General features: G+C 41.7%; 1 protein-coding gene across 1 annotated transcript; it reads right to left on the bottom strand.

Moving 5' to 3' along the window:
* Nucleotides 1–16,116: 16,116 nt before the first annotated feature.
* Nucleotides 16,117–18,019, bottom strand: LOC146718862 (uncharacterized). Its single transcript, XM_085452679.1, has one exon. It carries the CDS (start codon nt 17,985–17,987, stop codon nt 16,131–16,133), a length of 1,857 nt encoding a protein of 618 aa, XP_085308805.1. The 5' UTR covers nt 17,988–18,019; the 3' UTR covers nt 16,117–16,130.
* Between the last annotated feature and the right edge of the window lie 6,786 nt (nt 18,020–24,805).

The raw sequence follows: 24,805 nt of genomic DNA, 5'->3' as shown, positions 1-24,805 counted from the left end.
ATGAATGGACTGAGTAATAATAGCTTATTTACAATGATTCAATTTATGTTGTTTTCATTATCCATTCCCCGTGTTTTCAGCATCCACACAGTCCTCATCAGCTGAAAAAAACAAAACAAAGCACTCTATACTTTGCACCTTTACTTTAATATCTGGTTGTCTATGGCAACCGCACATTACCTCCTTTTGTGGATGCAGAAGATGCACACAGCTCACACAGCCCCGTCAAGTCTTTTCTCTCCGTCCTTCATCACATTCACTACAGACATTTTAAACAGTTCCGTTTCATTTGCATCTTTAACATTAACGGCCCAAGTATTAGAGATGGAACATCCATCTGCTGAGAGGAGCGGAAAGGCAAACACATTAACACCATCTAGTGGTAAGCCTCGAAGAGCCTTTCTGAGCCTCTTGTGTCCCGCTGCATGAATACACATGAGTGCTGCGCTGCTTCACTGACAGCCACTTTATTTAGAACACCTTTAATAACACAACCACATTCTCTATTTTGCCTTTGGTCAAAATATTAGGAACAATTTCACCCCACACTGCAGAGAATTTGACCTCAATAAAACATAAGCACTCCCGGCTTAATATCACCCATCAAGCAAAACTGCCACGAAAAGACTGTTGCTGTACTTTGCTTTACATTTCACTTGTTACGAACAAGGTCACCAGTGAGTGTATGTTATTATGAGCTGCGCTACCATAATGTATATCAGCAGATAAAATAGGATCTCAGAAAATGAATTAAATTGTCTATTCTGGTACACTATCGTCATGCCTTGCAGATAAGTGCTGTGATTAAGAAAAAACTAGAGCTAATTAGCCAGATAATAAAGAATTCTGAATGTCAAGTAAATTATGAATTCACTTCCAGTGTGTTCAGGCATTTATCTTCAAATGTGTCCTTTTTAAATCCCCCTTTACCTGTTAGAAATTGCCAGTACTCCATGTTTATATAATAGATGAACCCATTTGCCGGGGTATTTAGAGACTGCTAATAAGCCTTTCTTCTAAAAGTCACGAACCCATCTCCAGACCATCAAAGACATCAATGCACATAACCAGCTTTTCTGCGCACATGCCACGGCACTCTCCTTCCATGATTAGCAGACATTTTCTGGTTTGTGTTGCTCATGAAGATGGGGATGTTTGTTTAAAACTAATTCCATTTTTGGAAGGTCCGACTTATAATTTGGTTGTGTTTCTTTGAGCGCAGGATTGGTAGCAGCAGACTGAACTTCAGCAGATTAAATATTGAATCTGTCTGGGATCTTGTAAAACCAGCGCCTCACTGCCGTTTCTCTTTGGTATAGCTGTCACGTTTAAGTCCATTTTCACTGCCAAATGTTAAAAATTCAACACTGTAAAAATAATTTGACATTTGAGTAACAGCAATTACTTCTTATTCAAATACTTTTCAGATTTTTGCATTACAGTTCCTTGATATAAGAATCTGACTGCTCTATGTTGGTGCAGTCAGTTTTTAAAGTATGTATATTGTTGAGTTAAATGAATAAGAAATATAATATAATATTAGAAATTATTCCTACTAAAAATTATTAACAAGCAAACATGGCTACAAAAACTGGAAAAAAGATCCTATATGAAAGACTGTGTTGTAAAACATAGAAGATGAATAAGAAAGCAACACGTATAAGTGGTTCAAACTCACAACATGTATTTGGATGAACTGACTACTTTTTCTGTGCCCCTTTCATTTCTCTCTTCCAGTCTACCATTTTTTTTCCATCTCTAGTCCTCTAAGACCTCTGATGAGGGCCACGCTAGAAGCATGAGTAAACATGGCAATTTAAGGACACTGCATGTAATTGTAGTCTTCTACTAGTACAAAAGGAAGAAGGAGGCATGAAATCACAGCGTGATATTTTTTGGGGTCTTATTATGGACACACACATGGAGAGGGTAGGAGATAAAAGGCAAAGAGAGAAAGCAGGGAAACATGTAGACTGAAAAAAAAACTGAATTTGCAAATTTTTGGAGGCCTAGGTAGCTTATTTGTCGAAAACACAGCCGTAACTCCGAGAAATTAATTTAGGAAAGTATGGCAAACCTAATGGGGATGCTGGGTTCTGTTCACAGACAAGGTTTTGAATACTGCAGAGTAGTTTATTTTTCCTATATGTATATTATGAATCAGGACAGATGCTTTTGATAAGGAGACTTCCCATAAAATTGAATGACACCAAAACATGAAACACCAAACTGTATAGGTCTTTATCAGTTTTTATTTTTGAAACTTTAAGAGCTACTGTGATATGCTGCTGTGTGTCTTCGCTTTGAAGTTTCATAGCCAGTTTAGACAGAGACCTCATGTCAACACGCTGCACTCTAGCTCTCTCCATGGTGCTGATCTTGCTCACAGGTGGCTCTTGCTGTGCGCTCTCTCTCTCTTTCTCCTTTGCCCAAGCCAGCGTGAAGGCTGCAGTCAGCTGGAGGTTCCAGCCAATAACTTATCATGTCTAATCACTGAATTCACTTGTTGCCAGGCTGTTAGTGTTTCCTGTTTGCTGAGTCTTTAGTTCACTTTTCACGCCTCCCTCTGCCAGAAATTACCCCTCTCAGTTCTGCTGTTTTCAGCACAGCCTCGTTAGTTGTTGTGGTTTCCGTTTGCCAGGATTCAGGTATTCCGCCTCCTGTCTTGTCCTTGTGTCTATGTCAGGATGACGCTATTAACTTTCTCTCTCTTTTTTAAAAACTAAGGAATCAAACATTTTAAACTACCTGCTTTTACATTTTAGTGACAAACCACATCTCTTGTTTAAAAAAAAAAAAAAAACTAAACTAAAGACACCAGTGACCTCCTTATTTGAGCCTCCCACATGCTCATAAAAAGGTGGTCAGAATAATTCAATGGGCAGAATTACTGTAAAAATATGAGACCATGTGATTTTGTTTTTGATCATGGCCACTTTTTTTTTTTAGCACATTCACTCTAACCTTATATATTTTATTTGCTTAACTGAGCCAGTTATACCCTTGTTATTTAGCTAAAAAGATGGTGGAAATGATCAGTAATGTTGAATGGCACAGAAACTCATTAACAGAACCACTGAGACAATTCAGATCTCCTATAGGACATTTTGGCAGTGTTTTGTTATATTTCTGATGTGTTGTTAAAAAATAATTTACATGTGATTACCGAACACTGGGTGTCAAACTCCCTTTCTCTTATTGAGATGCACTGGATTTGTCATTCTGTCAGGAAATGATCTTTTTTTTTTACCCTTAAAGGTGCATGATATGCATTTTGATACACAACAGTGAAAGTAAAAGGACTTCACCACCTAAATATTGATGGTTTAGTGTGCTGATTTTGGCAACTCACAGCTTCACCTGCACACCCTTGCCAGTGCAACTGCAAAGATTGGCTTGATTTCAGTTTTTTTTTTTTTTGTATATTAGACTAATAAGTGGGCAGATTTTGTTATTTATTCATCACATGGAAATAATGCTGAACTTTGAGCTATCTCAAACCTTGGAGCTCTGTCTACTGGGTGAATGCCCCCCACAGTTTTCTGTTGTTTTACTCAAGGTTTCTGTCACTTTCTCTTTTTGCCCTCTTTCCCTCTTTTGACACTGGGACTTTTTCTTGTCACTGTCTAAGCTACATGTGGAGAACAAACACATCTTCCTGTTTTGGTTGTGTTTGCGTTGTATTCTTGTAGGTAAACCATCTAAGCGATAATTCTATAGGCACCTACATTGTGCAGTTAAGTGCTGTTTAATAAGGATTAGAATAATAAAAACTTACCCAATGCAAATTTAACGAAGTGTTATTTTTTAATTGCACCTTCTTCTCCCGCCGCCTTTCTTTTCTTTCTTTTGATGTGCCACTTTACATCATCCAAATCATATACAGTGATGCTGTTTTTCTCCTCTGTTGTTGATGCTTGTTAAGTTTGCTGCTTAAGTCTCTTCTTTCTTTTAGATTTGCTGCCAGGTTTAAGTTTATTTTTACCTCTAATTACTTACCTATTTTTAATTATTCTCTTTATTTATTCATTTTATTTATTTACTGTTTTTTATCCTGGGAGAAGCCAAACCAAGTTTCATTGTACTATGTATAATCTATGTATAATAATAATAACAAAGCTCATTCATTCATTTATTCATTCAGTTGTCACAATCTGTAGGAGCAATGTTTATGTGCTTTTGTCTGTTACATTACAGACAGCTTTTTTAAAATGTCATCAAAACACTTAAAGTAGAAGAGCCCTTTCTTCATATAGCTCTTTCTTACTTTAATAATATATCCTATTGTAGTGTACATACATTATGTCCAGTGTTTTAAATGGACACTGGAGCACTAAGCCTCAACATCAAAACAACAAAAAACTTAAGAAAACAAATAAGTGTAAAGAAATAAACTGAGAATACAGGACGTCTGTAACAGGTAGAATTTGTAATCACTAATGTATGATGTGTACAGTTCTCCAGCTCTACTCAAACTAGAAATAATAGCATTGTTTTTACGAGAACACTGATGAAAAGGGATTTAAACCAGAAAATTCAAAAGCAGAGAGCGCAGTCTCACTTCCGTCTTTCATTTGAGATTCTTTTGTGAGGAGTCTAATGAGTCATCATCATCGATTTTACTGAATTTTTTCTTTCTCTTTTTAAATCCTAAAAATGTTTTGTTTTTAAAAATACTGATCTTTCTCTCTTATTCTGACGGTCTGCCAGACAGTTCCTTAGCAACCGAAAACACACATTATCCCTCGACAGCATCATCCTTTACACTCCCAACTCGGTCCTCAAAAATACATGCGCATGATGCAGCCCTTCAGCATCTGTTTCCCCAGGTCTTGCGTAAAAGAGGCAGAAAATGAGTCTCTTCTCTGATGCAGGAGCATAATGCAAATAGCTCCCAGAGCACAGCACACCACTGTATTAATAAAAAATAGAAGCCAAAGAGGTGAGCACGTGTGACCCTTGACTCTTCAATCCTCCTTTGTCTTTCCTTATATTACCACCTACAATCACTAGTACTTCTTATTAAAGGCCGCCTTCCATTAGAGTGAGTCAGTCTTTCAGAATCCCTGTCTGCAAAGCTTGTGTAATTTTATTCCGACACTCCTAAGTCTCTTTGAATCATCCTTCTATTCAAAATGAACATTTCTAATTTCTAACATACAAGTCCAAACAAAATAGAAAATTAAAAAAGCAGCTTCTACTGTCTAAACAGTAAGGTAAAGCATAAAATATTTATGTGGAAGAATTTATCTGCTTTATAAAAATCCAGCAATAATTTATTCAAAAATGACTTTAAAAAGCAAATAAGATGCAATTATTTGTTTAAAGGTTTCCTGCTGGTTACAAGAGAGACACCAAAGATGCTTTTGAACACATATTCAGGTGCACTCTGCACAGATGGCTATTATTGTTATCATAGTGTGTACATTTGCAAAGTGACTGAGATAAACAAAAATAGCTCACCTTTGTAAACTAAATTACGACTTGTATCAAATTTTAATAGATTCAACCCACAGAAAAAGGAAGAAACAAACAAACAAACATTTAAGCAAACACACTCACCAACCACTTAATTAGATACACCTGATCAATTTCTCCTTAATGCAAATATCTCAGACGTCATCAAGCAGCTGTTTAAGTTCAAACCAAGAATTCGAAAGATGATTTAAGAGACTTTGAACGTGGTGTGCTGGTCAGTGCCAGATGCACTAGTCTCAATATTTCAGAAACTGCTGATCTGCTGTGGTTTTCCCCACACAACCACCACTAGGGTTTACAGAGAATGGTTCAAAAAAAGAGAAAATATCCTGTGAGCAGCAGTTCTCTGGGTGAAAATGCTTTGTTGATACAAAGAGAATAGAATGGACAGACTGCTTGATAGGAAGATAGCAATAACTCAAAAACACATTTGTTACAACAAACTTAAGAGCATCTATGGATGCATAATATTTCAAACCCTGAAGCTGATGCGTTACAGCAGCAGAAGGCTGATAGATAGATAGATAGATAGATAGATAGATAGATAGATAGATAGATAGATAGATAGATAGATAGATAGATAGATAGATAGATAGATAGATAGATAGATAGATAGATAGATAGATAGATAGATAGATAGATAGATAGATAGATAGATCACAAAAGCATACCCTCCTTAGTCCCAGTACGTACTTAACAGGTTCAGTACAAGTGCAAACTCAGTACACCAATCTAAAGTGAATGGGTATATATGACAGGGATGAAAACAAGAGAGCAGAGTAAATGGTGACCTCACTTGATTTATAGCTTCTCTTCCAGGACTGAAAGGCCAGGTGTTTGGACTGCTGTAATCCTTGTCTCTCTGTCAAAGCAAAGGCACACTCCTGCAAAGATGCCTTTTAGCCCACCTGGGCCCTTATTGGATTACCTGTGCTTTTAAACAGAATTACTGCCATTGTCAGGTATTTTGTACATGTTGGGTTGTGATTCATTGTTTGTACTTGTGGTAACTTTGGTTTTATCCTTCGTCTCTGCAATAACTGAACAGAAATTGTCTCGCTGTCTTTTCAGTGTGCAGGCTGACACATGATACTCTGAGATCTTCAGAGAACAGAATAAAAATCAATAGAGGACTTATTGAGAACTTCAATATAGGTTATCCATGACTGTGACAATATTGGCTTTGCTGCTCTTAGATCAGCTCGTTTGGCTATTGTTATCTAGGAAAAAGAATCTCTAGGAAATAAGTTGTTATATATTTTTTTCCTGTTATGGAATTGAAGCCCTAAAAGAGTTTGATCTTAGTTAAGACTTGATTCATGTGTATTTTGTGAGTTTTTTCCCCACTGTTTTGATATTTTGACTTTTGTGGATCCACTGCACTATAATGGGCCACTAAATCCATCCTGCAGTGTTGCAGAGATATTTTTATATGCACATTAGAGGAATGCGCTTCAGCTTAGACTATTTTTGCTTTCAAAGTGCTGTGTTACACACAGCGATGCATAATGCACAGTGCATCATCATCATTCTTGTGTAATGCACATATAGATGTGAAGTGGTTCCTCCGTTAAATGTTTAAAGGTCAGAGATTAAGCCTCAAGTTTCTTTCACTTGCTTTGATGCAACATGCTTAATGTTCTAAACAGATTCCCCCAAACAGCTCAAACTTGCATTAAAAAACCCCAAAAGTTTTCTCAGTTTATTCTTTATGTTGTTCCATTTGGGCAAATGACTAAGAACAACCGTCTACAGATTGATCAAATGTTAGTTTCTATGCCTTCAGTTTATTAATTTATATTTATCATGTGCAAATCAGTTATCATATGCCAATATCAACATATCAATAGCCCATGTAATCATTAAACTCATGAAGTGAAGTAAAAAGTATAAGCCATAGTAGTTAAACATATTTATTGAACTTGAGTGCAACAGAGTTCTAACAAATTGGAACATAGAGCAGCCTGCTGAGATGAACATTTTATGTGGCCAAACGTCTGCCCACGAAGAGGAAGAGGAGTAAGGATGTGTGGCAGTGCAGCAAGAGAAAGACAAAAGAAATGAGCAAGAATCAAAGTAGAATTTAAAACCTTCTACCCTTCAAAGTAATCACTTTGATACGCAAAATCAGTAATTATAGTTTTGCTGAAGAAAAAAGTGTCAGAGAGAATATGCAGGAAAAGATATTTGGAAAATTTTAATAAGATGAGGACACTTCTAGAGTCGACTCTTTCTGTCAGAATGCATAAACATTTTGACCACTATAGTTTACACAGCGTTCAAGGAATTTGTCATTTTGTTAGTAAAAGCATTCGCTGATGCAAAAATGTATTTTTTATGTCTAGTGTTTCGCTGCATGAATGAGCTGTTTTGGGAAATGTATCTTCAGAACTTCAAAAATGTTCAAATAAATATGTCAAAGCAACTGAGATAAACACTATTCACTGTGATACGTGATAATATTTAGTTATTCTCGGTAAATAAATGTGCCAAAACTGTTTAGGGAAAAAAAACAATACTTTACCCAAAAGGCTACAACTTACCCAAAACCTTTTTGATCATAAAAACATTTTAAAAATGTATCATGTACATCAGAATTGGTTCTTTGGTCATATCAGTCCTTCTGCTGTCAGACCAACAGACCAACTGGAAATACTTATAATAGTAGCTTTTTGCTTTTTATGAAGACATTTCTGTTTCAAATCCATGAGAGTCTAGTTGGACTTAAATTCATGTGAATTTCTGTTAAATGTGAAGCAGCAGTTTCACAGTTTTTACAGTTTTATTACAGTTAAACACAGTTAATGAATGTAGCAGATTGATGGCAGACAGACCCCATCTTATTGCTATTCCATCCCTGTCACGATGCACGATGCAAGTTGCTATAAACACAGCTCCTGATCATGAGTGAATGCAGACCTGGTTCCCAACCACTGCTCTCACTTTGGTGACTGTAGCACAAAAGAACACACCTTGATCCCAGACTTTAAATCATAAATATTGTTTTTATTAGTAAAAACAGAATTTCTAACATTGTAAAAGCAGATGCATCCCTGATTTAATTATTAATTTATATTCTGAGTTTTTAAATATATCTTAAAAATATAGCAGTGTGAAAATTACACTCAGCAAAACCTTTACTGGTTACAATTTAATAAACCAAAGATGTAAAGAATTCTGCATCAGTAAGGTTACAGAAACAGTTTTTAACTATTTTAGTAGAGCAGTGAAACAGTGGCTCTAGTTCTGGCGTGGCTACACAGATGTGCATGTTTCTGTGTCTGTGTGTACCTGAGGTAGAATGAAAGTCCGTTTTAGCATTCCGAACAATGATGGAGAGATATTTAAGCTTGCATCTATTTTTCCCATTCTTGCAAAAAATCATAAAATTTCCACAAGTAGTGTTTTTTTTTGTTTTAAGTTTTCAGATCCTAGAATTGTTGCTGTGAATGTGAATGCAACAACAAAATGCAAAATGTGAAATAATTTCAGTCACTTTCCTTATGGCATCGTAACAAAAAAACATAGACAAAGACAAAGCATAGACAAAAAAAAGAAGAAGAAAATGTGCTGCAGTGCCTCAGTAGCTACTTCCAGTACAGTCCCACAGTCCATGTAATGTGAGTGTGCGACTGTGAGTGGAGGAGTGATTCACAAACTATGACTTCAACATTTCGAGACATTTCATTAGAAAGAGAGGATACTGAAAATCCCTGGAGTATCTAATAGAAACACATTCTGTCAAAGCACCAAGGCTACATTAACTATGGCTGCAGAACTACCTGTCATGAACTTTACATTGCCACTATTGCATTATATATAAAGAAGACTCTAGTCTGTTTAACAAGAGAATCACATTGGTAATTCTTCTCGAGTCTCATATCTATCTATCTATCTATCTATCTATCTATCTATCTATCTATCTATCTATCTATCTATCTATCTATCTATCTATCTATCTATCTATCTATCTATCTATCTATCTATCTATTTATATATATATATATATACTTTCAAATTGATGCCAGTGTAAGAGGGTTTAAGAATTTATTGCTCACGGCTCTAATGAACAAAAACTGCTCTTCTGCAAATATAATAAATACAAAGAAGCTGAATTTAAAGTGACAAGTTAGAAAATTGCAGTTTTTTCTAAAGCTGCCATAGGAAGCACCTGACTCTGCAAGGGCAAAGTCTGCAATCCCGTCACATGCTGATTGGTTCAGATTCATCTGAATAACAGCTTTACCCTCTTCAGGTATAAGTTCATGTTTGCGTGCACGTCAATTGAGTCTGACTTGCATTCTAAAGAAAGCTTGATGCTCACATTAGCATCCCTCATGGAGCCCAGGCAGAGGCACCCTGGTCATTTGCATGCAGCACTTACACTTGCATCTGCAGCCTCAAACTTACTGACATATATAAACAGGAAGTAATTTTCCATTGGCGCAACACTATACAGATTTACTTCAATCTCTTCAGTGGCTCTGTCTTTAAGTAGCACACTACACTGAGCACCATTAGCAAGTGCAGTTTAATGCACTACTTTATGTAGTGCATTAAATATTTAAAGCATTGTACTTTTATTGGTGTAAATGCCCAGCAAGGTAATGCCTCATACAGTATCCTCAATCCCACATCATAAAAACACATTTATGAAGTATAATTAAGGGTTAACTACTCAAGTAAAGTGGGATAATTTTACAATATCATTTTATCAAACATGCTCCCTTTTTTGCACTCCATATACACCATTTTTCTTCAGTCAGATGACTCCTTCTCATTGGTCAATTGTAACAACAATGCAAAAAAGAAACCAGGACATTTCTGGTACCAGAAATTTGGATCCTTGCTTATTCAGACATGTGCTTTTAGGGATGATTCATATAAAATAGTGACATCATAATCCTTGGTATTGGTAATAAATTCTACCCTCCATCCCCTTTTCCATCTTTATGTATGAATGAACATGACAAAAGTTCTTACACATCACAGTGGTGATTCCCTTTCATTTGAGTTTAGAGACAGGATGTGCCCAGACATACAGAGGGAGCTAGGAGTAGAGCCACGAGGTGGTTTGGATCTCAGAAAGCCTCCAGGCCCACTTGGAGGTTTTCCGGACACGCCCAACAAGGGGGAGACCTTGGGAGAGATTTTATATCTTATTTGGAACTGGAACACATCAGAAAGCAGCATTACAAAGTTCCAAGAGGACTTTGTAATGCTGCTTGGTAGAAGGACATCTGGAATTCCCTGTTTAACCTGCTGCCACTATTAATAAACTTCAAAGAACCACAAGACAAAGAATGAATGAATGGCTGGATGGACGTATGGATGGTGATTCTCTCAACAGCCTCAGTTCTGTATTTTCTCACGAGTAAGGTTATCCTGTACACCCATTTAATTCTTAATAGGGTCTCTGAAATATAAAGACTTACTGTAGGGCAAATGTCCTTAATTTTGTCTGTGTGAGTCTATAATGGTATATCATTTAGATTTGTTGAACTTATTAATTGTTGTGCATTTTGTGTAGATGTAATCAACTGTTTGCAGATTTCGATCCTGTTGCTCTGGATTACACTGCTGCTCGCTGCTGCTCAAAATGCCAGTGCTATGTTCAGTAGCTTTATGCTGAAATTTCAGTGTGACTTATTCGTTAGGTTACTGTTAAGTCGCACATTTGTTTATTGTTTTTGTTTTCACAAACAATGTTACAGGGTTAGAAGGGTTAAGTTATTACTTATTATTGAGGGAGCATCCTGCTCAACCCGATGTTGTGACATAGCATGTGCTTATATAAACATGTCACATTTCAGTGTTGCCATGTAAACTTGTTTTAATTTTCATGTGACAAATTAATTAGGCTTTTTATAAAATGATGACATATTATAAGTGCAGTGACAACGGTTAATGCCTCTGCTCTTGTCACTTCACACTGTTAATTGCCAGTGGGTGAATCAACTACACTTATTTTATAATTTAATCATATGGTGTTCTAAATACAAGGTTACATTATTTATTAAAGACATAAATATGCACATTGTTTATGGTGCTCTTCTAAAAAAAAGTTTAAACTTTTTCTCTAAGAAGACAGTGATTAAAAATTACACCAAAGACTATTATTTCCATTAGCAATTGGAAAGAGTAAAAATAATGAATGATTCAGTAAAATGTGTCAGCATCTGTGCTTTATTTATTTATTTTGACAAAAATTGAAGAAAAAAGGAACATTTTTATAGATGCTTTTATCCTGCTGCCACAATAATTTGGTAAAATTGAGAAACTTAACAATTAGCCTGTGTAACCCTTTGTGTGAAAACGTTTAATGTTTTATAAATACACCTGGATGCACATTGTCTTGTGCTAGCTGGCTCTTCATCAACAAAATAAGAAAGGCTAGTAGTGGCTTTCCTCATGCCCTTTGATTTCATATGATACATAAGTTGTATTTGCATGTTTAGACCACTGAGACCCAATTCACCACAAAAAGGAAAGCAATTGTAATTAATCATAAGAATTTTTATTACTGCATAGAAACAATAGAAACACATGATCTTCTAGGACAACAGCAACAGCAGGTTTTAATTATAAACAAGAATAGAGTTTCTCATCTTTGCATTTTTAAATATATGTCATAATGATGACCATGTACTAGAACATGATCTGGACCCAGTGACGTTATGGTGGTCTCTCTGGGGAACTTCAACTGGCAGCCAAGGTCTGCTATCGTCTGCTAATGACATCTTAATAATAGAAGGGACCTGTCCTTCATAGGACAGCTCACCACTTTCCTCCCTGGGCTATAAGTGGGCTGGCCTTATTTACTTCCAACCTGTGGTACTTTAATATTTAGGCTAGTTTGTCTAGTTTAGGGCCTGGTAATACTGTCATCTGAAAAAAGGGGTCTAACCTGGTACTAGCAAGGTATAACTTATGAAGTCCAATGTCTAAAAATGTAGAAATTTTGTAGTAAACCTATGTAAACTATCAACATATGGACTAAACATATAGATTTTTGTTTCCTAGAAATGTAATGTTGTTTTTAATTGGAAAATGCTTTAAGGACCAGATAGCTGCTCCTCCCTGAGTCTGATTCCCTGGAGGTTTCTTCCTGTTAAAAGGGAATTTTTCCTCCCCACTGTCGCCGAGTGCTTCCTCCCAGTTGGTCGTTTGATTGTTGTTTCTCTGTATCATTAGAGTCTTTACCTTACAACATAAAGTGCCTCGAGGTGACTGTTTTTGCATAAGATAGGATAAGATGAGATAAGACAATGCTTGAGACAATGTCTTTACAAAGGACGAGTCAAAAAGTGGAACAGATGAGAGAGTGCATGTGTGCACATTAGGAGTGTTCTGCACTCATGTTGGGTTTGAGATGACTAACATAACAGACGTGCCTTTTTATTAACAGCCACAGCAGTGAGACTGGCATTATTTTCACCTTGTGAGTGAAAAAACAGTGTGTCTGCTGTGGGAAGAACCACAAAGGAGATATCCCAGAAATATTACTTTAGCAGGTGGTCATAGGTCTATCTGTCTGTCCATGGACACACACAGAAAATAGCAACACAGCAGCAAAAAGACAATACTGCTTGTTACACACCGGCCCGAAGCCGGGGTGCAACACAACAAAAAGATAAACCCGATACATAATAACGACAAAAAAAATCACACCACGGCAGAATGACGAGAGTTGGTTAATTTATTTACTGAACAGGGTGCTCCGTCTCTGGGCGGGGGCCCGGGCCGGGCCTCGGGGGCTCGGGTCCTGGTTGGTGTGTTGCCGGGGTTGTGGGCGGGTGGGTGCATGGGGGCCCGGCCCTGGAGCAGGGTGCCGCCGGTGCATCGAGCCGCCTGGGGGGCTCTTCAACTGGTGGGGGGGATGGTCACATCTGGCAGGAGCTTTCTTCTCTCAGGAACTCTCTGCAGGAGGGGGAGATACAGGAGAGGTGGAGGAAGATCTCAGCCTGGGCGTTTACCGTCTTATGTAGTCTGGAAGATGTGTGGTTGGTGGGGTGGGTGCAGTTTTCTCTGTGGTGAGGTTGGGTGGACTGTCCAGGGCTCTGTGGAGCCGGGGGGCGCTACTGCACTGGGCCCCGGTCTGATGGGCCTGGGCCCCCCTTCCCTGGCGGGTCGCGGAGGGTGGGAGTGCCTACTGGGGTCAGCGGGGGAGCTGGCCCCAGGGAGGGGTTACCTGCCCCTCCCTTCCTTCCCTCCCCATCTCCAGCTGCCTCCCTCTTCCCGCTCCTCCACAACCACCCACACATGCAGGGCCTTGGAGTGGGGGTATGTCACCAGGGTGCAGAGGAGGCTACCCCCCCCCCCGTCCCCTTCTGGCTGCCTCTGCCTCAATTTTATCCCACAACTTAGACATTCACATTATTCACACTCTCATTACACATACATATAGGATCTTGGGGGTGGGCACAATCACGGAGTCCAAATCACCATCAGGGTGTACACCCCACCCCTGGCGTCGTTGCCCACCTCTCAATTTTAAATACACTTAGTCATTGAGGGTTAGCAGGAGGGACTATGCGCTTACCTGCTGCTCCTTGGCAGGTAGCTCCACGCCCTCCTGGGTTTTAATTGCACCTTAGAACACATATGCATCAACACTACAATGAGCGGGTGGAGGGAGGTTTGGAGTCTTCTCCCACCCCCATTCTCTGCGGCCTGCTGGAGCGGGAGGGCTAGTAGGAGGAGTTGGCCGTCCGACTGCGGTCTGGGGTGTGGGGCCTCCCTGCTGCTGCGGAGTCGGGGTGGTCTGCCTCTCCCCACCGCAGGGAAAAGGGTAACACCACCTGGGTCTGGGTGCAATTCCCCCCTCCAGGGGCAAGGGTACCTAGACCCGGTTTGTAGAGTACGCTTGGGGAGTGTGATTGTGTGTACAGCGTCTCTTTATGTCTGTCTCCACGTTGGTTGAGTGTGGAGTAAGTGCATATGAGAGCATGAGGGTGGGAATGGATGTTTGTGTCTGTGTGTGCCTGTATGTCTGTGTCTATATGTCAGGTTGGGTATCAGACGCCACCTCTCTGGGGACACCTCAGGCCCTCCAAGGTTTGGAGGCCTATCTCCACCCACCACCACTTCCCCTGCCGGTGGCGGACTCCCTCAGGTGTCGGTGTGTTGGTGGTTCTTTGTGTCTGGGGGTGGGCGTCCGGGTACACACCGGCTCACTCCTTGGCGGCCGCTTGTCGGGGCCTGGGGCCTGGGGCTCGCTCGGGCCCCTTTGGAGGTGGGGTGCCCCCGGCCTCTCGGCCTAGGGCTCGGTCACTCAGGCGCAGCTGGGGGCCGGCGGAGCTCACGGGCGCGTCACTGCAACCCCCCCTGGCTTCTGCTCCGCGGCTGCTGAGTGAGCCCTCGTCTGGGACTCTCCTCAGCTCTTACTGGAACAGTGGCGCGGCTGCCCCTCTGTTGGTCTTCCATGGTCTCTTGTGTTCTGGGGGCCTCTGGATGTCTGGAGTTTTGATCTCCTCCATACCCGCTTCACACCCTGGAGGACGGGGCTGTGGCCCCCCCACACTCCCTAGCAGATCATTACATGGAGAAACCTTTGGAATGCAAGCATGCTGATCCACACAGGTATGCACACATGGGTATTCACAGACGCGGACTAAAGCTTTCTTGGCTGCTGCCTCAAAGCACACTGTGCGCTGTCTATCTTGCGTGCTGCACAATATCGTTTATTACTTAGTAAATACTGATATCTATGACTAGCTAGTTTATTGTGATGGTGCTTTGTTTTCTCTATTATTATGTTGCTCTTTGTTGTTTGCTGTCTCCTCTGTTTGTTTTTTTGTTTGTTTTTTTTTTCTCCATACAGGTGACCCAGGAGTTTTTTTTTTTTTTGTTTTTTTTTGTCTCTCTTCCCCCCCCTTCTCACCGTCTCTTCTCCCCTTGGGTTTTCTTTCTTTCTCTCCCCCTCTCTCTCTCATTCATTCCCCCTGTCCTATTTATTAAAAAAAAAAAAAAAAAAAAAAAAAAAAAAAAGACAAAGGATGAACTGAAGCTCTGCCATCACGTAATGTCGCATACTACTGTTTCTGATGTCATTTAAAAAAAAAAAAAAAAAAAAAAAGAATGACGAGAGTTGGTTAATTTATTTACTGAACAGGTAGTGAGCTTCAGGGTGGGCGATGCCAAAACAACAAACAAAACACACTAGAAAGAAAAACAGAGCTAACTTACCTCCCACGATCCCAAAACAAAATACAATTCTCTAACCTGTCTCCCTACCCGAAACAGGAGAAAAGAGGGGAATAAAAGAAAACGGCTTCCCACCCCTACAGCTACCAAGCCCAGGTACAACCCCTTTTTCAGCTTTAATATTGCAGCCCCGTGCAGTCACACACCACGACGGTCCTCAGACACACAGCTCACGGGAAACCAGGAAGTCTGCTCGCCGACCCAGTCCAACCCCTTTTGTAGCTGGCCTCTTTCCTTCCTCCACCAATGGGTGGCCTCCACCTGGAAACAAGCAACACTGAATACAAATACAAACAATAACAACACCGTACCGCAAATAATGACCCTGGGTCATAACACCCCCCCACCTAAAATCAAGCATCTCATTAGAGAGATGCTAGACCTAGTATCAAAAACATTAAAACAAACAAACAAATCGAACACTTCCTAGGGGGAAACCAGACTCATTAGTCACTGTCTGTGTCATCACTGATGATCCCCTGCAGGTTGGCCCATTCGGACATTTTCCTGCGACCTCTGTGGGTATTGTTTTCCTGATCACTGTCTGATTCCGAGTTTAGAGTGCGCTGATATTCAGAGGACGGACAGTCCTGTTGTTTCTGACTTGCTGAGGCACCCCTGCGTGTAGGTCGACCTTGTGTGGTAATGATGTTGTTGACATCAAGAGCAGCCAGTTCTTGAGCTTGCTCTCTCTTCATTCTGACCTTTTTCCATTTCTGAATAGTTGGCTGACCATGTACACCAAGCTCTTCAAGCTCCTTCTTCAGAACAGCCACCTGGGAGCGGCAGTCCTCCAGCAGCTTCTTGTAATTTCTCCTCACGCCGCAGAGGGCAATATAACGTTCAAGCCTCGCCACCGATTTGTCATCAGACTTTGGTTTTCTGGTGCTCTCATCTTTCTTCACACTCTTCTTCATCTTTTTATCATTTGTTTTATCAGTCTTATTTTCTTTTTCATCTTCCAAAGAAGGTAGTGATGAAACTGAGTCTGGGTCACTGGTTTTCTCTTCCACTTTTGTATCTTCTTTTTCACTGTCAGAAGACTCGTCGCTCCTAATTTTGTCACTCGTTTCTGACTTGCAGTCTCCATCTGATTCGTTTCCTGCATCACTCAGTGGTGTTCTCCTTCCTTCATCTTTACTGCTGGTTACTGTCTCGACGTTCATTCTCACCATTTTCTTTGGACTGTCACTGCAGTTGCTTTCCTCACTGAGTTCCTCATCAGAAGACTCGTCACTGTCAATTTGACGATTTTCATTTCTCTTTTGTTGTGATTTTTTCACCTCTGGCTCTTCACCATCAGCTTGAGATTTGGCATTTTCTTCATCATTGCTGCTTTCCTTACTTTCTGTTTTGTTGTCCTCTTGAACCTCAGATTCTGATGATGAGCTTGAATGATTATTTTGTGATTTCTTTGCCCAGGATTCATCTTCACTCTCACTCATGACCTCGTCATTTCCATTTTCTCTTTTCCTTTTGTTCTGGAGCTTCTTAGTCTCTGAGTCACTTTCACTTTCATCATTATCCTGCATTTTCATCAGTTCCTCTTGCACCACCTGTTTCATGAAAGTTTTTACTTCTGGCCTTAATGAGTCACATTTGTTGTGTGTCTGATATCTCTTTTTTAAAATTCCCAAGGTCAGCGTGCTCAGGTCTGCCTCGTCACGGAGTTGACCACACACAAACCTGCGGATACCTGCTGCCTCCTTCTCCGACACCATACTAAAAACCTTCGCCGTCCCACCATCTACCCCCGGAACAGAACTATCATGCGGCTCAGAGCCGTCCGGAAACATTTCGGATATGTCCACCTCACCACCCAAGCGACGAGCTTGAGCACGAGTAACCACACATGCCGGATAAACTGTGGGGTCACCCAGCTCCGACGGGAATTGGCATAACCGATCCGAAGTAGGACACTCAATAACTTCCGGCATAGCCGGAAACACTTTTCCCCCGGCCAAGTCATTTCCTAAAACAAGATCAATGCCTTCAATTGGCAGCTGATCTCGAACCCCCACCCGCACAGCGCCCGATACGAAGGACGAGGTCAAAGTAACCGTATGGAGAGGCATGCGTAAAAGACTCACCTTGATACCCCACACCAGCAAATCAGAACCACAGTACGACTGCTGAGAAAAAGGCACGACTCCATGCCGCGCCACCGAATGCTTCGCCCCTGTATCCCTCAAGATGGTGATCGGAACCCGGTCCCCCGCATCACCAGACAACGATAAAAACCCCGTCGAAACAAACGGTCGAAACACCTCATCTATCCCCCGCGGAACGACGCCAACCGGCATTAAGCTAGGGCGGGTTACCGCGGAGCAACACTGCACGGCCCCCCCCGAAATGTCGGCCCGCGCCCCCTCCCTCGCCCTCAGCACGGGACAAGAAGCAACGAGATGACCGAGCTCATGACAAAAAAAACATCGGCGGTCCCCAGCGGCCACCGTAGGGCTACGCCGCGAGAGCGGGGGAGAACGCCCCCCCCCCACCTCCGGCAAAACTCTAGAACCCCGACGTAACGGAGGGGAAAAACCCCTCTTGTGCGTCAAAGCAAACTCATCTGCCAGAACCGCCGCTTTCGCGAGGGAAACGACCTTCTGCTCGTTCAAATAAACAACCACCCGCTCCGGCAGACACCCCTTGAAATCCTCCAATAACATCAACTCCTTCAACTGTGCAAACTCCTTAACCTCACTAGCCTGGCACCACCGATCAAAGAGCAAACCCTTCTCGCGCGCAAACTCCACATAAGTCTGATCCCCCCCCCTCACACACTGCCGAAACTTCTGACGGTACGCTTCAGGCACCAACTCAAAAGCACGCAATACGGCAGCCTTAACCACACCATAATCTAAGCTCTCAGATGCTGACAGGCTAGCCCACACCTCCTGAGCCCTACCCACCAGCCGACACTGCAACAGCAAAACCCAGACCTCCTCCGGCCACTTTAACGCGGCAGCCACACGCTCAAAAGCAGGAAAAAACGACTCCACCTCTGATTCACAAAAGGGCGGCACCAATTTAATGTGCCTCCCAACATCAAAATCCTGACGGAGAGCCGGGGCGGGACCAGGCGCCGGCGGCGCAGGGAGCACAGAGGGCGCAGGCGTGGGCGGCGTAGAGTCAGGGGCACGCGGTGGAGGTCCGCGCTCCAACTCCAACGCCCTCACCCTCAAATGCATCGCTTCTACCTCCAACCGGTGACTACTCAACTCCACCTCCTTAATGCGGAGCAACAACTGGAGCTCCTCCGCCGACGACCCCACCACCGGAGCAGGAGGAGCCACAGAGGGGGCGGCCACAGGAGGAACAGACAACGGAGCCAACGGCTCCATAGCCGCCCCGTCCGTCCCACCAACAAGCGGCACGCTCGACAGCAAACCCCGCTCGCTCAAAGCCACCGTGACAAGCTGTCGCAAATCATCCTTTTTCACCCCCGCCGGCGCTCGCACATCAAAACGGCCCGCAATAAGCAGCAAATCCTCCCTCCGACACCGACTCAACTGCTGCAAGGAAGGCGCCTCGGCAAACTTATCCACATCAAACTCCATCCGCGGCCACCCACACAAACAACCCCCAAAAACACAAAAAAAACCCCACACACCCACACGAACCCCACTACACACAAACGACCCCGAAATCCCTCAAACGGACGAGCCCCCATTTATGTTACACACCGGCCCGAAGCCGGGGTGCAACACAACAAAAAGATAAACCCGATACATAATAACGACAAAAAAAATCACACCACGGCAGAATGACGAGAGCTGGTTAATTTATTTACTGAACAGGTAGCGAGCTTCAGGGTGGGCGATGCCAAAACAACAAACAAAACACACTAGAAAGAAAAACAGAGCTAACTTACCTCCCACGATCCCAAAACAAAATACAATTCTCTAACCTGTCTCCCTACCCGAAACAGGAGAAAAGAGGGGAATAAAAGAAAACGGCTTCCCACCCCTACAGCTACCAAGCCCAGGTACAACCCCTTTTTCAGCTTTAATATTGCAGCCCCGTGCAGTCACACACCACGACGGTCCCCTGACACACAGCTCACGGGAAACCAGGAAGTCTGCTCGCCGACCCAGTCCAACCCCTTTTGTAGCTGGCCTCTTTCCTTCCTCCACCAATGGGTGGCCTCCACCTGGAAACAAGCAACACTGAATACAAATACAAACAATAACAACACCGTACCGCAAATAATGACCCTGGGTCATAACATGCTTCAAACACGATCTTGGGACAATGTCAGGAGAATCAAGTCAGGACATTGTCAGCATTTGCCCTTTCCCACACGTAGCACACAGCAGAGGATTCTCCACCTTAGATATATTCTCACTACTGAGGATAGTGTGCTTTCTTTAGACAAGAGAGCTGCGTGTGTGTGAAGAGTTTACATGAGACAGCCCACATGATGCCCACTGCTCACTGTAAATTCATGGGACAGTTACCTGTGCTACTTTCACCTGGGAATGATCTGACATTGTGCCGACTTTGTTTAAGGGAACTCGTAGGGTAAAATCTATAAGATGTCCCTCCTGATTTGGACATTTGCATTCTTATGTAGCATTGTGAAAAGTTCAAGGTTGCAGTGTGTACGTGTGTGTGTGTGGAAAGGGTTACACAGTCACACAACTTTACAAGTGTGTGCCTGATGATGAGCGTGGTCCGACAGCTCATTGGCATTGCTGCTGCTGTAAGCCTATCGTAAGATGGTCTCTTGCGTATAGCTGTTCTGACTTAGAGGAACATATAGAGACTCCACCAACTAGCACTTACACTCCTTCCTCAAATTAATCCACTGAGCTTGTGCATGACGTGAATCACAACATTGTACAAGGTGCCTTTATTAAACAGCTTGTTATTCAGTCAAAACAATTAGGACTGTGCATTACACAGTGGTATCCTGGCAACTGGGTATGGCGAAGCAGAAATAGAAAGAGACAGGGAGAAACAGGCCCATACAAGCTGCCATAACTGATTTGTTAAATTTGACTTCAGGACTGTTGATCTACTTATTTGTTTTGCCTGCAATGGATGCGGTAAGTTTATGGGTGAGATTGTCCAAGTTTCAAGCAGAGGCACAACTGTGAGTCCAACCCACAGGCCCTTGATAGAGCCAAGCAGCGCTACAGGGACTTGCTACAGAAGATAATTTTGACAGTGGCTCGAGGGCTTTTCGCTACAGTTATTTAGTATTCCCACCACACAGACGCACAGGCGTATATGAATGTGCATGTGCTGCCCATATATCTTCGCATCTTACCAACACATGGCGCACGTATGCACACAGACATAAAGAGATTGCTTTCTTTTTGATGTTGAGTGTGTCCCTGACAATAGCATTATTAATAATAGTAATAATACTGCTACTACTAGTACTACTGCTAATGATAATGATGCAATTAGGCTTCACACGATACCCTTTGTTTTTGTTCTTAAAACACATATGCTTCCACATTACTATACAAGAGATGCAGGCAAAAAAATGAATGAATACATACTATATAGAAAGAGTGTTACACTTTATAAGAAAAAACAGTACCTGTAATTCAAAACACACAGGATGGAGATCACCTATTTCTTTTTCTTACTACTTTTGTCAGTTCGTAATCAGACGATCGAGTTTTTATGGGTAACTAAACACTCACTCCTTGAGGCTAAAAAACATATTTGTTCAGCATGACCATGTACTCTACTATAATATATATTATAAATGGATGGCATCCTCATGAAATGGAAGAAGAATTGCAGGCAAAACAACATTATGTGGTCATTATTTAGATTATTCTTGTGGTTTGACCTTTACCAAAGGGTTAAAATAGATTAAATTTATATTAGGAGGTTAATGGACAATGTCTTTATTGCTAAACTAAATGAAAACACATTAAAAGTGATACCCGTAGATGTAATGGTGCACAAGCACTTAACATGTGCAGACACACACACACAGACTCACGCACACGTATCACTTGTAGATACACATCATTAGCCACAGCAGGTTTTAAAGTGGCAGTTTAGGATGACTTGTCACTCACTCTGCTGCTTCCACCGCGCTACATTCAAGGCTGCCAGGCCAGTAACGACAGCAACGGCGGCTCCCACCACACTACGCTAACAGCTAAGCAGAACATAAGGTGACATTGACACAGCCATTGCACCAGCTCTGACTCTGCCCATGACGTCAGTGTCCTTCGAAAGGGAGCACATGGGATGTGGGCTGGCCGAATCATGTGATCGGCCATCCCTATCTCTATTTGTCAGAGCCTCGGCTGTAACGCGCCTACCTGTGTGCTGAGAAGTGGGGTTGATGCATGATGCACTGCGTACCACAAGTACCATTCAGAGAGAGAATGAAAGACACAGTCGCACAGACAGACAGACAGAAAGGACGACAGAGAAGGAGAGATATAAAGAGCTGTAGCTCTGGCAGTAGAGTACTGTGGCTTTATGCCGTCAGTCATGAAGCGTCCATAAAGCATTCAGAGATAAGACTTAGCAGCATTTAAAGCACATGGTTATAAATGGTTGACCGTGACCTTAATGTCTCGGGGGGGGGGGAAGGGAGGGGAAAAACAAAAGGAGGAAGTGGAGAGGGGGGGTCAGGAAGCTGGAGGAATGGATATAAAAAGATTTAAGGGACAAGAAAAGGACGGAAATGAAGACGTGTGATATAAAAGGATGTTAAAGGCGTACTGTCCAGAGTGAAGTGCAGTGATAAAGAGAGTGTCAGACTGATCATAGTGTCTATAAAGATGTTAATAGGAAGCATAAGGAAGGAGAGGGAAAACGGTGACTGAAAAGACAGTTGAGAGCACATCTTTCATTTCTTTTTTGGTTTACTTACATTGTTTTGAAACGAACACGACCAGAATATGACCATTTGACCTTAAAGGCCCTTTCTACTGAATATTTTAAACAAGTGAATAAATCAAAAGGCAAAATAACGGACACCGTTTGAAAACCAGCTTTTAAAAAAATAAATGGGTGAATTCTGTTCTAAGGAGCTTTGATCCTTCATCTTCTTTCTTTCGCGTCTGCCAGGGTCATAAAAAAAGTGTTTTTCTAATGTATGCGTGTGATATTTGATTTGTTTATTGTATTACTGCGCCTTTTTAACATCTCCATTACAGTTTATTTGATACAGCTGAATTGCATTTCGGCATACCTCTGCACTTTTTTTACACCTGTGTCTGTTTGCAACTCAATTAGATATGACATTGTATTTGACTCAAAGCTGTTTTCACAAGCAGCTGCAATTGGGGGCGAAGGCAGCGCTGCTACCATGCTTGTCAATAAAACCACATTAAAATGAACACATCATAATTACTGCCTCTATTATCCTTCAAGATCTAGGACAGAGGCGCCCGCTCGTAATTGGCTGACTAACTACCCCATATGTGCATGGCCAATAGAAATAATTGTCCTTGTGTGTAGCGCTGACATGTTAACAGAGTCATATCACAGTTTGTGACTAAAACAATCACTTTCAAGGTGCTCCCAACCAACATATTCCAATTGGCAATTATTGGTTCGGCTACACAGACTGTTGCAAACATTATTAACAAACTGCTGCATGAAACAGCGCAGCTACATTTATGGACTTATTCCAGCTAAGACTGGTTCAACAATTGCTATAAAAACAGCCTCACAGGAATCAGGAAGGCAGCAGCACTTGTTTGTCTTGTGTATAGGAAGCTTTACCATCACTCTAACAACCTGGTGATCAGTAAGCACAGACAGGTGTTTTGGCTATTCACAACATTATGCAAAATATCCATAAAACCGGATCCTTTCATACATTTGATAAACAAGATGAAGTGGACTCTTTCGCATATGGCGCCCGCTGCAATCTTGCAGTTGCTCTAAGCTGCTTGAGTGGATATGATTTATTCACGATTTTAACTTTGCGAGTAGTCGTGGCTTAGTTTCAACACTCCTGTTGCCACACACACAAAAAGAAGGGAGAGATTAAGAGACTAATGCTTTTAGAACCAAGTGAGGCTGTTGGTCGGTTGCAAGCTTTGACACTATGCTGTTTTAAATCTGCAGAATTGAAGAGCTTACAGAGGTAAAGATGTAGTAATTCTCTCATCTCCTAAAGGATTTAACAGTCCTCATGATGAAGGAGGAAAATGAATCTTTGATTAATAGTTTGGATAGGGCTATGCACAGATGTAGATAACATCATTCTAATCTCTTCCTCTAATGTGTCACCCCCTCCACCCCCTCCATCCCCACCCCTGCATTTCTCTTCGCTCGTGTGTACAGAACAGCATGAAAAGGCGAGGCAGATTGTCCAGTGTTTGAAGATAGATTGTTTTGTAAGCCAGCTGTGAAACAGGGATGACGCCGTGAATAAGTTACATACTCAGATCAGACCCCAGTGCTTGTCTGAAAGATGTGATCCAAGCCTTCGTCTTCTTTTGCTTCCAAGTAGATTAGATTAGAGGAGGGTTTTTTGGGGGGTGGGGGGCATTGAGTGCTCTTTACTTTCTTTTGCTCGGAATAAAATCTTACTTTAAAGTTTTATCTGCAAGCGCTAACCTTTCAACTGCAGATCTTTTTTTCTTTTCCTTGTTACATTTCTGTTATTCATTATCCCCGGTGTTGACCTACACTGTGTCTTCAGAGTGTTTTCAGATATTAATGTGGCACAAATGTGAAGTCTTTGCTGAATATTCCTTTTGCTTATGGAAGCTTTAGATAATCTTCTGATACAATCAAATAAAAGGGAAACTGACATTTGCGAACACGATTTCCCTTCCAAACAGGCTTTTGAATTCACAGAAGTAGGATTTTCTTTTTTTTTTTCATGGTGCTGAAGAATTGCAATAGTTATAATGAGCTGCCTAAACTTTAATTTTACCCAATTATTCCTGAAATAATTCCTGAAAATATGACACAGCGGGACTTAAACGGTCTCTTACTCTTTGCTGCTGTTTTGATTATCAATTAAGCTTAGTGTGATTAAAATCGGTCTGAAGGATGGCCGGACTGGTTGGAAACAGAGTGACTCATCAATAGCCACATTCATCAATAACTTCTCTAACTATGCCACCTCCTCTTCATTTCTGTCATTTACTTTTCTCTCGCCCTTGCAATCTGCTTT

The sequence above is a fragment of the Copadichromis virginalis genome, linkage group LG1 (assembly GCF_057382275.1).
Source record: "Copadichromis virginalis isolate Kocher_CV1m ecotype Utaka linkage group LG1, C_Virginalis_male_GT1.1, whole genome shotgun sequence".
NCBI classification, from domain to species: Eukaryota; Metazoa; Chordata; class Actinopteri; order Cichliformes; family Cichlidae; genus Copadichromis; species Copadichromis virginalis.
Note: the sequence above shows the minus strand (reverse complement) of the source record. Positions and strands in the feature narration are given on the sequence as shown.

Coding starts and splice junctions, on each gene's coding strand:
- LOC146718862 (XM_085452679.1), bottom strand. CDS start 17,987: ATGCCGGTTGGCGTCGTTCCGCGGGGGATAGATGAGGTGTTTCGACCG.